This window comes from Physeter macrocephalus, chromosome 18 (assembly GCF_002837175.3).
Source record: "Physeter macrocephalus isolate SW-GA chromosome 18, ASM283717v5, whole genome shotgun sequence".
NCBI lineage: Eukaryota > Metazoa > Chordata > Mammalia > Artiodactyla > Physeteridae > Physeter > Physeter macrocephalus.
The window spans coordinates 76,150,654-76,164,370 of NC_041231.1; the positions used below are offsets into that span (position 1 = coordinate 76,150,654).

Consider the following 13,717-nt stretch of genomic DNA (forward strand, 5'->3'; position numbering starts at 1 on the left):
AATTACTTTGGGAATCTTAATGAATCCGGTCCTCTGAGGGTATTTATTTACACAGGGGTGATACTGAAAATATTAAGCATGTGGTAAGGCTGACTGACCATCAGAATGGATGCCAGCGTTACTGCCTGGAGGACCTGCTGTGCCAGGGGTTGCCTCTCTGGTTGCTGGATTTGGGGAGGTCTGGAGATCCTGAGGGAGGGGCCAGGACCCTGGGCAGTAGCTATTTATTATCTGGGACAGTACTTCCATATTTTAATAACTGTGATCACCAGCTGAGTTATCACCCCTGTTTAATCTAGGAACATCTTCGGGTCTCTCAGAATCTAACCCAGACCATTAGCCTGGTAGAGTGCCAGGTGTTTACCGGGTGGCACGCAGTGCGGACACGGATGGGATTCCCAAGGTGGCCGCAGGGGGCTCAGCCCGGAGAGGCCAAGCCACGTCTGAGCTCAGGCCAGTGGCCCTGGCAGAGCTGTCCCCATCTCCAAGAAAGCAAAGGGATGTCCCCACCCCAGGCAGGCAGGGCAGAGCAGCAACTCACAGCAGGCGGGTGGGGGGCAGCCCCTTGGGGTGAGTGTGGGGGAGAGAGGGTCATCCTCACGAGCACGGGCATCTCGTCGTCCGACATCGAGCTGGCTGGCTTGTCTCTGGCTGAGGGGGCGGCAGCGACGCTGTTGGCGAAGCCCTGAGAGCTGGGCTTGGGCGGGAGAAGCTTGACAGGGACAGACACGGGCATGACCATAGGCGTGAGGCTTTCCGCCTCGGGTGGGAGCTGCGGTGGCGGCGGAGGCGGAGGCGGCAGTGGCGGCTGAGGCGGAGGCGCCGGGGCCTTCTCTCCTTCCTCCTACACAGACAATAAAGGCTTTGATCCTGGGCTGAGAGCAGCTCCCATGGGGTGGGGGTGGGGGATGCACTTTGCTCTTCCTGAAACGTTCCTGGACATCACGCGTGGGTGACAGAGAACCGCTGCAGGTGGTTTCCTTCCTGCCAGCCTGAGTCCCTCGGCTCCAGTGATGCCCGTCGGCAATGGACAAGGAACTTGATTTTCTACATTAAAAAATCTTGACCATGTATCACTTGTATATTAAAACAAATAGTGAAGAAAAATTTTTGTGTGGCTGTCATTGCTTTTAAAGAAAAGGACATGGACTTAGAATCAGACCAAAAAAAAAAAAAAAAACCACATAAGCTCTTGTGCAGGACTTTTTAATTCTATGGGCCTCAGTTTACTCATCTGTCAAATGGAGGAAAAGCTCTTTTAACTGGCATGGTCGGGAGACGGAGTGACCTGGGTCACATCAAAGTTTTTGGTGAACAGAGAGTTAATCCCATAGACTTAAATTAAGATTAGCAGCATTCAAAGAATTGAGAAAGTTCTTTGAGTTTTAATCTAACTCTAAAACTATATGGGTAGTTCACCACAAGGGTATCCTACCTGGATAATCCTAAGGGCATTTAAAGGTCTTCGGACGCTAGAGTCTACCACTAGTGCCCTGGTGAACAGAAAATGCTGGCTGGGAGCCCGATGGTCACACTAGCTTTCCCTGGCCGTTGACTATGGATCTGGAAGGCCCAAGGGACCCTGGTCTTGAGTACTTCAAGCAGCAGAAGTTAAAAACAATATTGCATCAACATATTTTCTTTGCTGTCTTCTCCAGGAGCTGGAGAGGCTGGGATCCCCTAAAAGGATTTCTACCACCTCAGTTCTGGACTCTTGTTCATGAAACCAGTGGAAGCGGAGACTGTGTGACCTGGCTGGCTCCCAGCGTCAAAGCTTGAGTACTTCTGTTAGGGAAGGACTATGCCTCCTCAGGTTTCCCAAGTGGGGCTCACATCACTCTCTGATGGCAGCAAAGCAAAGCAAGCAGCACATGGCCTGGGAAGGACCGGGGGCTGACTCCTGCTCACCTGTTTGAGGCTAGGGGAGGCCCTCATCCCCCCGTGGGACCGCATGTGGCCGTTCAGGGCAGGCAGACTCTTGAACTCCTTCAGGCAGATGGAGCATGTCAGCTTGTTCTTGGCATCAAACTGCTCCCCAAACACGCCTTTTGGTTGGCCACTGCTCAAGGGTAGGACCAAGTGGAGAGGACACACACATTGATGAAGGGAAACAGTGACTCATCACAAGACCTCACACCCCACAATGAACCCATTTCATTCATCCAGAGCTCCCATGGCCATGGCCCTACTTGTATCATCCCAATTCCTTTCAGAGAACTAAGCCCAATTTGCAGATGGAAAACTGAGGCTCAAGAGTAGGAAAGGGTGTGCTCAAGATCATGCAAGAGTTGAACCAAACGTCTTCCTTCATTCCAGGCCTTCAGGTGCTGGGTTTTTTCCCACCTCTGGCTTATGACCCTTCTAGAATCAGCTTCGGCTCTCCTCTTCCAGAAGTCTTCCCTTAGACACATGGGTCTCAGTCTTCTAGTTCAGCATCCAGGTTGCATGCCTTAGTTTTGTAAGGTTCTGGCTAAGTCTTTATTTACCAAACCCATGAGGGGAGGAAACAAGACTGTACTATTCACTGGGGCATCCTCATAGCTTAATTCCATGCCTAGCACACAGTAGGTACTAAATAAATACTCACTGAATGGACAGAGGGCAGAAGATGGGCTTTGGAGTCCATCCCAGCATCCCTACTTTCTTGATGTGCAACCTTAAGCTCTCTGAGCCTCAGTTTTCTCATTTGTAAAATAATAATGATAATAATAGTTAACAGTGGTTGAGTGCTTACTATGTGCTAGGCACATGGTAATCACACCAACCCTCATTGAGCTACTTTTATTACATATGATATAGAGTAATAATAAGCACTCAAAAACAATAGCTGCTATTATTATTCTTACACATTTCTTTGAAGAATTGACTTTGAATTTGGAAATGAATCATGAGACAATTCAGGGAAACCTTCCAGTCTCCCAAAATGCCAACAAGCCTCCATGCATCCATCCTACCTTGAGTCAGGGGACCCTGGCTGGGCTCTGCCATCAGGAAGGTGCATCTATTTTGAGCCATGCAGGACACCGGAAGGAAGAAGAAAAAAAACAAATGTGTTTCTGATGGGAGGAGTCCTTGAGCGGCGGGAACCCCAGGGCCTGCACACTTCTAGGATTCTTTCCGCTCTCTGCCTCACGCTGACCGGGCTCACAGATACGCACGCCCTTGCCCTTCCACAGCTGAGGCTTCCAGACCTCTTCCCCCTGATGTTCCCTGGCTTGGGGCCACGCCCCCTCACGGAGCCCCACCAGCCACAAGCCCACCGGGACTCAATCCCCCACCTCCTTCCTTCCTGTTCTCCCTGTCCACCTACTCTGTACACAGACAGGCTCCATTCCCGAATGGAGGGCTGGACGACACAGCCTCACGCTGGGAGACCTCAGCTTTGGCCATGTCATCTTATCCGTATACTCACGAAGTCTCTCAGTTACTACAGGCCTGAGTCCTAAACAAAACAGGGTCAAGGGGACTTCATGCCTGGTCTTCAACCTTCATCGGAGCCCTCTCTCCATCTACCCCAGTTCTATTCAAGGTGCCCTCCTCCCCCGACCCTGTTGTCACTTGAGTGTAGCACTTGGGACACGCCAAGGCCTAAATGGTGCCCAGGACACAGTAGGCAGTTTTGTGATCAAATACATTTCGGAAATAATCAAGGGTTAATAACCGTCACCCTCAGGCTGAATCTGGCCTGCAGACATGGTTTGCTTGGCTGGATTGTTTTAAAAAATCCTAAGAATGTCATTAGATGGGACATCTGCTCTCTAGTCCACACAGTCCTTATTATCTCATACCAGGCCATTTTGCTTATTGACTTTACCTGCCTGGATCCTGTGGGCAGCTAAGGTTTTCACCTCTGCAACTACACAAGGTATCCCCTTGGGGAGATTTGCAGTGCACATGAGCATATTAAAGGCTCTGAGAAGCCCAGCAGCACCGCAACCTGTTTCACTTTAAGAACCCCCAAATTTGTTTATCCAGAGAACCCATTCCCCTCCTCCCAGCAATATCCATTCAACAGTCTACGGAACTCCTATTCTGGGCATTAGACTTTGAGAAATGCTATCATAATGTCGTCTCCCTCCCAAAGGGGAAACGATTTCATAGGAAATTCCCTAAGGATACAGACTTAAGGGGCACCAGACACGGTGGTGGTCCCTGGGCACCTGATCAGGCCTTGACCGTTACATGCATCATTCAGGACCTGATACGGTGTATTGGCCATCTCCTTAGTGAGACTGTAAGCTCTATGGGCAAAGGACTGAGTCAAAATTGCTTTTGTATTCCACAGCGTCTGGTTAACGTTTGTGGAATAAATAAAGAACAGAAGTGTTGGAGGGGTTTGGAGAGAGGACTGGGCACTGCATAGACTCAGCTGTGGCTGGCCCATGGGCACACTGAGACACCAGGAGAAACAGCCACTGTGAGAATACCTGGGGCCACACGGCACTGGGAGACGGCTGCTGGTGCTGAGGCCCCATGTTGTTGAGGTGGATGCCACTGGGGGACAGGAGCGGCCGGTGGGGGAGCGCACTGCTGACCCGGTTCAGGTCCGAGCTTGCCGGGTCACCCATTCCTGTATCTGGAGGCCCCAGGTCCCCGTGGGAGCTCAGCATGGCCTGGGCCTGCCTGTCGCTTGGATAAGTCTTGGGCTGACCGTCCTCAGGCTGCTGGTGCTGGGGCAGGTGGCTCTGCTGGTACATGGGGTGGCCGTAGGGCTGCTGGGGCTCCTGGTAGTAGTACTGGGGCACGGAGCCCAGCTGAATCAGCTGGACAGCGTGCGCCTGCTCCGGGGTGTACTGGTGGGGGTCCCTGTGATAAGAAGGGGGCTGCAGGTGCATCTGTGGCTGCCGCGACTCTGGCAAATGCTGCATCATGGGTGAGGACTGGTAATACTGAGGTATCTGCATCGAACCCTGCCGCTGCTGCAGCTGCTGGGGCTGCGCTGGGCGAATCTGCTGCTGCTGCGGCGGCTGCATTTCTTGCACGGACATCCGCGGCTGCCCGGCTTGCTGCTGTTGCTGCTGCGGGTAATACTGGTGCTGCTGCAGCTGCTGCATGTGCTGGGACAGCATCTGGGGGGCCTGCAGTGACTGTCCTCCCTGCACTGGCATCTGGGCCAGTGGCTGCTGGTAGTCATAATACGGGTGCCCTTGGCTGGGGTGCGGCCCAACCTGAAGAGCTGGTTTGGACAGCCCGCCAGTGAAACTAGGGTGAGGCTGCTGGGGCACCTGCTGGTAGCGGGAAGGGAGAGCCGGTGCTGGGGGCTCCATGGGCTTCTGGGACAGCAACTGGCGGAGGGCGCTTTCAGGGGCTCCATCCATCACCGCTGACTGGGTGTGCAGCACCTGGGCCATATTGTTGACCTGAATTCGCAGGTTTTGGTTGGCAAACACCTGGGTGAAAGAGTCTAGCTTGTGCAGGACACCGCTGGTGAGCTTCTGGGTCCGGATCTCGCTGGCCTGGGAGTAGGTGTACTGGTAGCCATCAGTGGGCTCCGCCTGGGCTGGAGACCCCCACATCATGTTCGAGTTGGTCAGGTTGCCACGTAGCTGGACATGGTTTCCAGGCCCTGCGTGGCCTGCCCACCCTCCCTGCCTTGAGGTGTCCACTTGGCCAAGCGTTTTGGAGCCAACAGGCAAGCCCAGACCATCCCGAGTATCTTGAGGGAAGTGGGGGGAGATGGGTGATGCCTGAGGGGCATCCATTCCAGCCCCGGGGACTGTATTCCCATAGTTGTGGTTCAGCCCACCGTGGACGCCAAGTGGTGGCTGTTGGTAGAAAAGGTTCTCACCACCGTGGGCCACGTGATTGGTCTTGTACAGTTGCTGATCCCCCATGATGCCTGCCTTGATCGTGAACGTCCAGCCACAAAACCATAAAAAAAGAGCAATGACACAAACCCGAAAGGACTGAAACCCTGAGAAGCAGAGAGAAAGCGTCCACACTACTCCACGGCTGACATGTCCATGACTGTGGCTAGAGCCAGGTGTTCCTGTTGGCCTCTACCACGCATGTGCAGGGCGGGGGGTTTTACATCCTCACCCGGGCTTAGGTATGGACCAAACACCACCGTGGTGAAGAGATGCTGCTCACACCTGCGAGACGAGATGCAAAGGACAGGAAAGGATTTACTTGGATGTTTTGCAATGAGCAACTGTATCTACCACAACCCATTATGGAGATAAACACAAAACAGGAGCCTGGATTAGAAATAGCCAGTTTCATACATGTCACTCCCTTTACACTGATTCTGCAGACACTGACCCCCATGTGAGATATGAACTCTCTTACTTTCAAGCCATTGCTCAACGGCTCATTAGTTCATTGATTCGTTAATTCATTGTTTTGCTCACTGATTCATTCATCCATTCTTCTGGAACCCTGCTATTGAAAGCCCAGCACTATTCTAGGTCCTGCAGGGGATATAAAGAAGTTTAAGACATTCATTAATCAATTCATCTGGTCAAAAAATACTTACCAGACATAGACATCTACTAAGTGTAAGGCACAATGCCAGGAAATCATTAAGACATGGGCCATCTCTCAAGGAGCTTACAGTTAGAAGAGGCAATTGGCCACATGAATAACTACAGTACAAGGAGGAAAGAGATGCATGTAATAAAAAGGTAAAAAATAACAGATAAGGAACTCATAGGCTGGAGAGCGTATTTCTAGCAGTAGAACAGAACCAGAGACAGTTTCAAGGAAAAGCAGTACACGTGTCAGTACAGCTACCTGCCTCCTTGGGGTCCCTGCTCAGGGAAACATCTGTGCACAGTGCTGACCACGTGGTCGGAAGCCTATGATGTGGCCTGACTCAAAAAAATAGGCTGGGCCAATCATACTCCCTCTCTTAGAAACATGAACTAGGAAATTTTGAGTGACTGGTCTAGTCTGATTTGAAGCCATACAGGTTCCTCTGTGAACTTCAAACTGGGGTATGTCAACCCCCGGGAGTACACGAAGACTTTCCAAGCACTATACACACACATTCAAAGCTTTAAGAGAATCAATTTCCAGATCCTCAACTTCCATAAAAACCCTTTTCTAGAACTGATGGGTGACAGAATTGCAGGACATTTGGTCCTGTCCAAGACATTCATAAGACATTGGGCCCGTAATTTATTTGGTCCACGTCAAAAGGTCCCTGAAATTTGGTCTCGTCCAAAATGTCCATAAAGCACATTTGGTCCATGCCAAATGGTTTTGGGCAGGACCAGATGTTTGCTAACCAGTGACAGAGGTGCAAGTTGTCCTTTTACACCTGCTCTTTCACAACAGCCCTCCTCCTTTACAAAAGAAAGACAAACTCATCTCTTACTCATCCCATCCCAAATCTTAACTGGGCTTATGCCCCAGGGATAACTCCCCCAGCCGCCACACGAGAGGGCACAGAACACTGAAAGTGAGCAACACTAATAAATAAGTAGTCAATCTTCTTTGCAAGCTGGGTGGCTTCCAATTCTTTTTTTTCATTAGGAAGGCCTAATAGAAGTAAGTAAAATATAATTGTTAGTGATAGATCACTATGAGATTTTTTTTTTTTTTTTTTTTGCTGTACGCGGGCCTCTCACTGTTGTGGCCTCTCCCATTGCTGAGCACAGGCTCCGGACGCGTAGGCTCAGCGGCCATGGCTCACGGGCCCAGCCGCTCCGCGGCACGTGGGATCTTCCCGGACCGGCGCACAAACCCGTGTCCCCTGCATCGGCAGGAGGACTCTCAACCACTGCGCCACCAGGGAAGCCCCACTATGAGATTTTTGGTACATAACTCAGAAGCAGATCAAGAACTAAGTTGACCCTGCTTTAATAAAACTTGTATTTTTATCTATTAGTTTATGTGAATGAGGGTTTTTCGGTGTTTACATCTATATAAATGAAAAATGGAAATACAATCGATGCTGATCCTTGTCTCATATCTCATGCAACAAATAGTATTCTTCCATGGATAAATAAAAAAACAGAAGAGACAACCCGGCACCAGCAAGATTCTATCTCTGGACCTGGGTGATAACTGCACGGTGTGCTCACTCTGTAATAACCTGAACTGTACACTCAGACCTCGTCACATATATGCATGTATGTTATACGTCAATAAAAAAATTACTTAGCCAAAACATGGAAACAGCCTAAATGCCCATCAACAGATGAATGGATAAAGAAGATGTGGTACTGGGGCTTCCCTGGTGGTGCAGTGGTTGAGAGTCCGCCTGCCGACGCAGGGGACACGGGTTCGTGCCCCGGTATGGGAGGATCCCACATGCCGCAGAGCAGCTGGGCCTGTGAGCCATGGCTGCTGAGCCATGGCTGCTGAGCCTGCGCGTCCGGAGCCTGTGCTCCGCAACGGAAGAGGCCACAACAGTGAGAGGGCCGCGTACCACACACACACAAAAAAAGATGTGGTACATATATACAATGGAATACTACTCAGCCATAAAAAAGCACAACATAATGCCATTTGCAGCAACATGGATACAACTAGAGATTATCATACTTAGTGAAGGAAGTCAGAAAGAGAAAGACAAACACCATATGACATCCCTTATATGTGGAATCTAAAATATGGCACAAATGAACCTATCTACAAAACAGAAACAGACTCACAGACATAGAGATCAGACTTGTGGTTGTCAAGGGGGGAGGCGGGGAGAGAGAGGGATGGACTTGGAAGAATTTGGGGTTGGTAGATGCAAACTATTGCATTGAGAGTGGATAAACAGCAAGGCCCTACTGTATAGCCCAGGGAACTATATCCAATCTCCTGGGATAAACCATAATGGAAAAGAATATTTTTAAAAGAATGTATACGTGTGTAATAAAACAGTCACTCTGCTGTACAGCAGAGATTGGCAAAACACTGTAAATCAACTATACTTCAAACAAACAAACAACCCAAAAAACTCCAAAAAGCAAACAAAAGAACAATGTATTTACATGAAAAAAAATTACTTTGAAAAGTCTCCAGCATCACCACCTAACGTACATTTTCAATGTAATTTTAGTTTTTATGTTTATTAATTATTTATCCAAATTAGAATATTAGTATTTAGAACTTTCTGATTTCAGGAAATTTTAAAAGTTTTAACTTCATATGAAATTGTTACAGAGAAACAAACGACAGAGTTTTAAGGACAAAAGCATATTACATAGATTAGGGTAAAATTCCATAGGGGAAGTGAAACAGAAGTAAAATTTCAAGGAGAAAAAGGAACACTGACTATTAACGAAGAGCGTGTTCATGCATTTTTTAAATGGATGAGTGAGAGGCCCGCGCACCGCAAAAAAAAAATAAAATAAAATAAATAAAATAAAATAAAATAAAATGGATGATGGTGGGTGTCAAATTCCTATGGTGTTTAGATTCCACTGGATACATTTAAAACAGTGATGTAATCGTTTTACTTAAAAATATCAATGTTTACAATGTACTGGAAATTGCATCTTTGGCAGACGTATAATAAAAAATGTAGATGTAAACTTAAAAATGTGTGAGAGGGTAAATGGTTTTACAAAATCCTTTTATGCGGGATTTTAAGCAGAAAGTTTGAAGACCGCTGCAGTAGGCCCCCTCCAACTGGGAGCAAGCCTGAGTTGGTCTCTGTCCCTTTCGGAATGACAAGAGAAGGAGACGGACAAATTCAAGGTGGGGGGTTTGGTTTGGTGGAATGAATGCTGGAACAAGGGAAGCAGTGGGACGGGACAAAGGTTGGCTAAAGATGGCTGGAGCAGATCCTGAAGGTGAAGTGATGCAGTGAGCCTTGAGGACTCCCAGTGACCACTCCCAGATCAGAGGGTCTGAGCTCCTGATCAGCTGCCTACTCCACAGCTCCACTTTCAGGTTCAAAGCAAACTCATTATCACATCCCCCCAAATGGATGCTCCTCCATAGTCTCGCCCTTGACTCTTCCCTCTCTCTTAACCAACCACCACAACCCAGCAATTTACTTCCTAACGTTTTCTTAACTCCACCCATTTTTCTCTGGTTCCACTACTATCACCCTAGTCCAAGACACCATATCTACCTTTTGCACTCTTCCAACAGCCTTCTGATTGGTCTCCCTGATTTCAGTCTTGTTCATTCTCCAGACGGCAGCAGCAGAATAAACTTTTCCAAACATAACTCTGCCCCCAGCAACCCACTGTTTAAAACCCTTTCATGGCATCTTAGCAATCTTAGGTTAAAGACCAAAATCATTAACAAGGCCGACAGGGCTCCGTGGGGTTTGTTCCCAGCCTCACGATGTTCCCAGACTCTTCTCCTTTTTTTTTTTTTTTTTTTTTTTTCAGACTCTTCTCCTTGTTCTCCAACACCTCTCCATCCCCACCCCCAGCCACTGTGGTCTCTCAGTTCCTTGAACCTGCCAAGCTGCCTCCTACAACAGGACCTTTGCACATGCTGGTCCCCCAATTTGGAGAGTGTTCCCCTTCCCCACTCCAACTCCTCATCCAGCCAAGTCCTGGGCAACCTTCAGCTCTCAGCCCAAACTATACTTTCTTGGAAAGTCTATCCTGACACCCACCCCCAAGGCTACATCAGGGTCATTTCTTTTATGTTCTCATAAAACTGTATTTCTTTCCTTCAGACCACTCTTCTCGGCCTGTAATTGTACTTCCACCAGTGCAATTATTTGATTAATGGATCTTTCACTCACTAGGGCAGGGACCAAGTCTGTTTTGACCTATGATTCTATTCTCCAAATCTACCATAATTCCCAGTATATGGTAGGCCCTTTGATAAGAATTTGTTGATGGAGTGGTAATATTGTTGAATGAATGAATCAATAAATGAAAAAAATAATAATGATCAAGTGTCCCAATGAACTGATATACAGAAAAAGATATTAAGTGTAGGTTGAGAAGATATTAAATTCTCATGAAGAATAGTTTGATTTTACCTGGATCCTGATGGACAAATAGGGTTTACAGAGGTGAGGGGACCAGGAAGGGTATTTCGGCTGAGGGAACAGCATGCACTAAGGCATGGAGTCAGGTGCAGGGGTCCATGCTGGGGACCATGTCCTTGTCAGGAACTCACTGATGATCAGGCTGAATTTGTATGGTCAGGGATAAATTTTGAGGCCTTAAAATGATGTCCAGCAGTGTTATCCTGTGGGTATCAGGCCAGGCCACCTGGCTTAAAGCTCGCCACTTAACCTTCCTCGAAAGCTTTGCACCAAGTCACTTCCCCCAGGAAGAATTACTTGTTGAAACTCATCAAACTCTGACCATGATCTGATTCTGTGTTCCTCCATCATGCCCCTGTGGGGGGAATGGAAGCTAGATAACTTTACTTCTCTTGACCTGTCTGCTTTGTTGTGTTCCCAGTCTTCAGGGTAAGAGGGATTACTTTGTGTTCTGGGCTACAGGAATCTATTCTTTATTTGTTCATATTTTCAGAACTGGGAATGTAGTTTATTTATAAAGAACCCTAGAAAGTAGGGAACCCTAGGAAGTCAGAGGGGGGATCCCGAAGTGTGATTCCCAGGCCAGCAGCATATAACATCACCTGGGAACTTGTTGTAAATGCTGATTCTTGAGCCTCACCCAAACCCACTGAATCTTGGGGGTGGGGACCAGCAGCCTGTGTTTTAATGAGCCCTCCTGTTGAGTTTGATGCCCTCTCAAGTTGAAGGCTGCCTTAGAGGCCAACTCCCCACATTCAGAGGAACAAGCTGAGGCCCAGAGCTGTAACTGCTGGACCTAGAACAGTACCTGACTCACAGTAGTAGGCAATCGAGAGTCATATACTCCTGCCCTGCCACAGAGGACGGACTTGAGGACACGGCGGGGGAGTGGGACGCCGGGACAAAGTGAGAGTAGCATCGACATAAAAACACTACCGAATGTAAAACAGCTAGTGGGAAGCAGCAGCCCAGCACAGGGAGATCAGCTCGGTGCTTTGTGACCACCTAGAGGGGTGGGATAGGGAGGGTGGGAGGGAGACTCAACAGGGAGGGGAGATGGGGATATATGTATGCATATGGCTGATTCACTTTGTTGTACAACAGACACTAACACAGTATTGTGAAGCAATTATACTCCAATAAAGATCTGTTAAAAAAAAAAAAAAAGAATCATATACTGAATGAAAGAGAGGGAAAACGACTTCCCTAGGAAGATGTACGAAGGTAATAGCAAGACCATGTGCTACTTATTATTTTACATTAAATTTATGTATTTTTTGAGCAGGTACTATATTCACATGGTTCAAAATTCAAAAGGTATAAAAGAGCATACAAAAGACTGAAAATCATCCTAAATAAACACTTGAAAATAAAGTGAAAAGTTAGAGCAAAAATTTTAAAACGGGTATCTGCCCAAAGTCTTCCTCTCAGCCTTGTCCCCAGATACCCAGCCCCACTCCTGGGACAGTCGCTCAGGTTCCTGTATATTCTAAAGATATTTTATGCTCATACAAGAATGCTTGTACACACCCCCACCCCTACCCCCTTTACACAGGCAGTAGCACACAGTTCAGCATCTTGTCAAAAGGCTGTTTTAAACGTATCATTTAAAACCTCGAAACTGTTCTTCTTGGTGGATTAGTCAATCCCACAGGACTGTTATAATACCAACTCAAGATTCAAGTCTTTGTTATTTTTCTAATAAGGTAACTGCTTTGCTCATTATGTACAACACTTCCCATTGGGTAATTGGCACCAGGAGGTTTTTCATTCATGAACAAATGAACAGAACTACTGCTTTCACATTTCTTCCGTCAAGTCCTTCCTTATTAGAGCAAGACTCCAGGATTCTGGATTCAGTTCGACAAAAAAATTGTCTGCTCAGAGTCTGAGATGCTCTCTTTGATCCCCCTGAAGCGTTATAGTCAAACGACCTGCTTCGGAGCCCATCTCCCCACTGTCTGTCCAGTCATTCCAAGGCAGGGACACCATCCTACCCATCTTGGGTCCCCAGTGATTGAGACACAGCAGATGCTCAATAAACACTCATTGAGCTGAAATGCCAAGCCAGACGAATGAGACCCAAAGCACTTCACCCCTAGATTTCCATGCTTCTGACATGGACCAAGGGCCAGAATTTACTATTTTCTCAGGACCCTACAGTGCCAGGTTCATGGAATGCTGTACATAATCATAAGGCTCTACAAAGATGTTTTCGCAAGGGGCTTTTCTGTACAGTGCCAGCTAGTAAATATTTTCAGCTTTGCGGGCTAGCTAGTAAATATTTTCAGCTTTGCGGGCCATACGATGTTTGTCATAACTCTGCAGTTGCAGAGTGAAAGCAGCCATAAACAATATATAAATGAATGGGTGTGGTCGTGTCCTAATACAACTTTATTTATGAACACTAATCTGTGAATTTTATATAATTTTCACATGTCAAGAAATAGTGTTCTTTGTTTGATTTTTCTTCAACCATTTAAAGATGTAAAAAACCCTTATGGGCTCACAGGCTGTACAAGGACAGTCGGCGGCTGGAATTGGTCCCAGCCATAGTATGTTGACCCCTGTTCTAGTGCATCAAAGTTCCTCTCCCCTCCCCCCGCACCCCCAGGGCCACCAGGAGATGGGGCACAGTCTGCAAGGAAGATATCTGTCCAAAAGGACCGTCCGGGCTTCCCTGGTGGCGCAGTGGTTGCGCGTCCGCCTGCCAATGCAGGGGAACCGGGTTCGCGCCCCGGTCCGGGAGGATCCCACATGCCGCGGAGCGGCTGGACCCGTGAGCCATGGCCGCTGAGCCAGCACGTCCGGAGCCTG

General features: G+C 48.0%; 1 protein-coding gene across 1 annotated transcript in view; it reads right to left on the minus strand.

Moving 5' to 3' along the window:
* TRERF1 (transcriptional regulating factor 1) overlaps window positions 1–13,717 on the minus strand; it is a 309,743-nt gene that overhangs the window by 35,433 nt on the left and 260,593 nt on the right. The window contains exons 8-11 of the mRNA XM_028479519.2: window positions 4,428–6,092; window positions 2,955–3,001; window positions 1,909–2,059; window positions 542–844 (exon numbers count right to left, since the gene is read on the minus strand). Coding sequence (XP_028335320.1) covers window positions 542–844; window positions 1,909–2,059; window positions 2,955–3,001; window positions 4,428–5,834 — 1,908 coding nt within the window. The 5' untranslated portion in view covers window positions 5,835–6,092. The remainder of the gene's footprint in view (window positions 1–541; window positions 845–1,908; window positions 2,060–2,954; window positions 3,002–4,427; window positions 6,093–13,717) is intronic.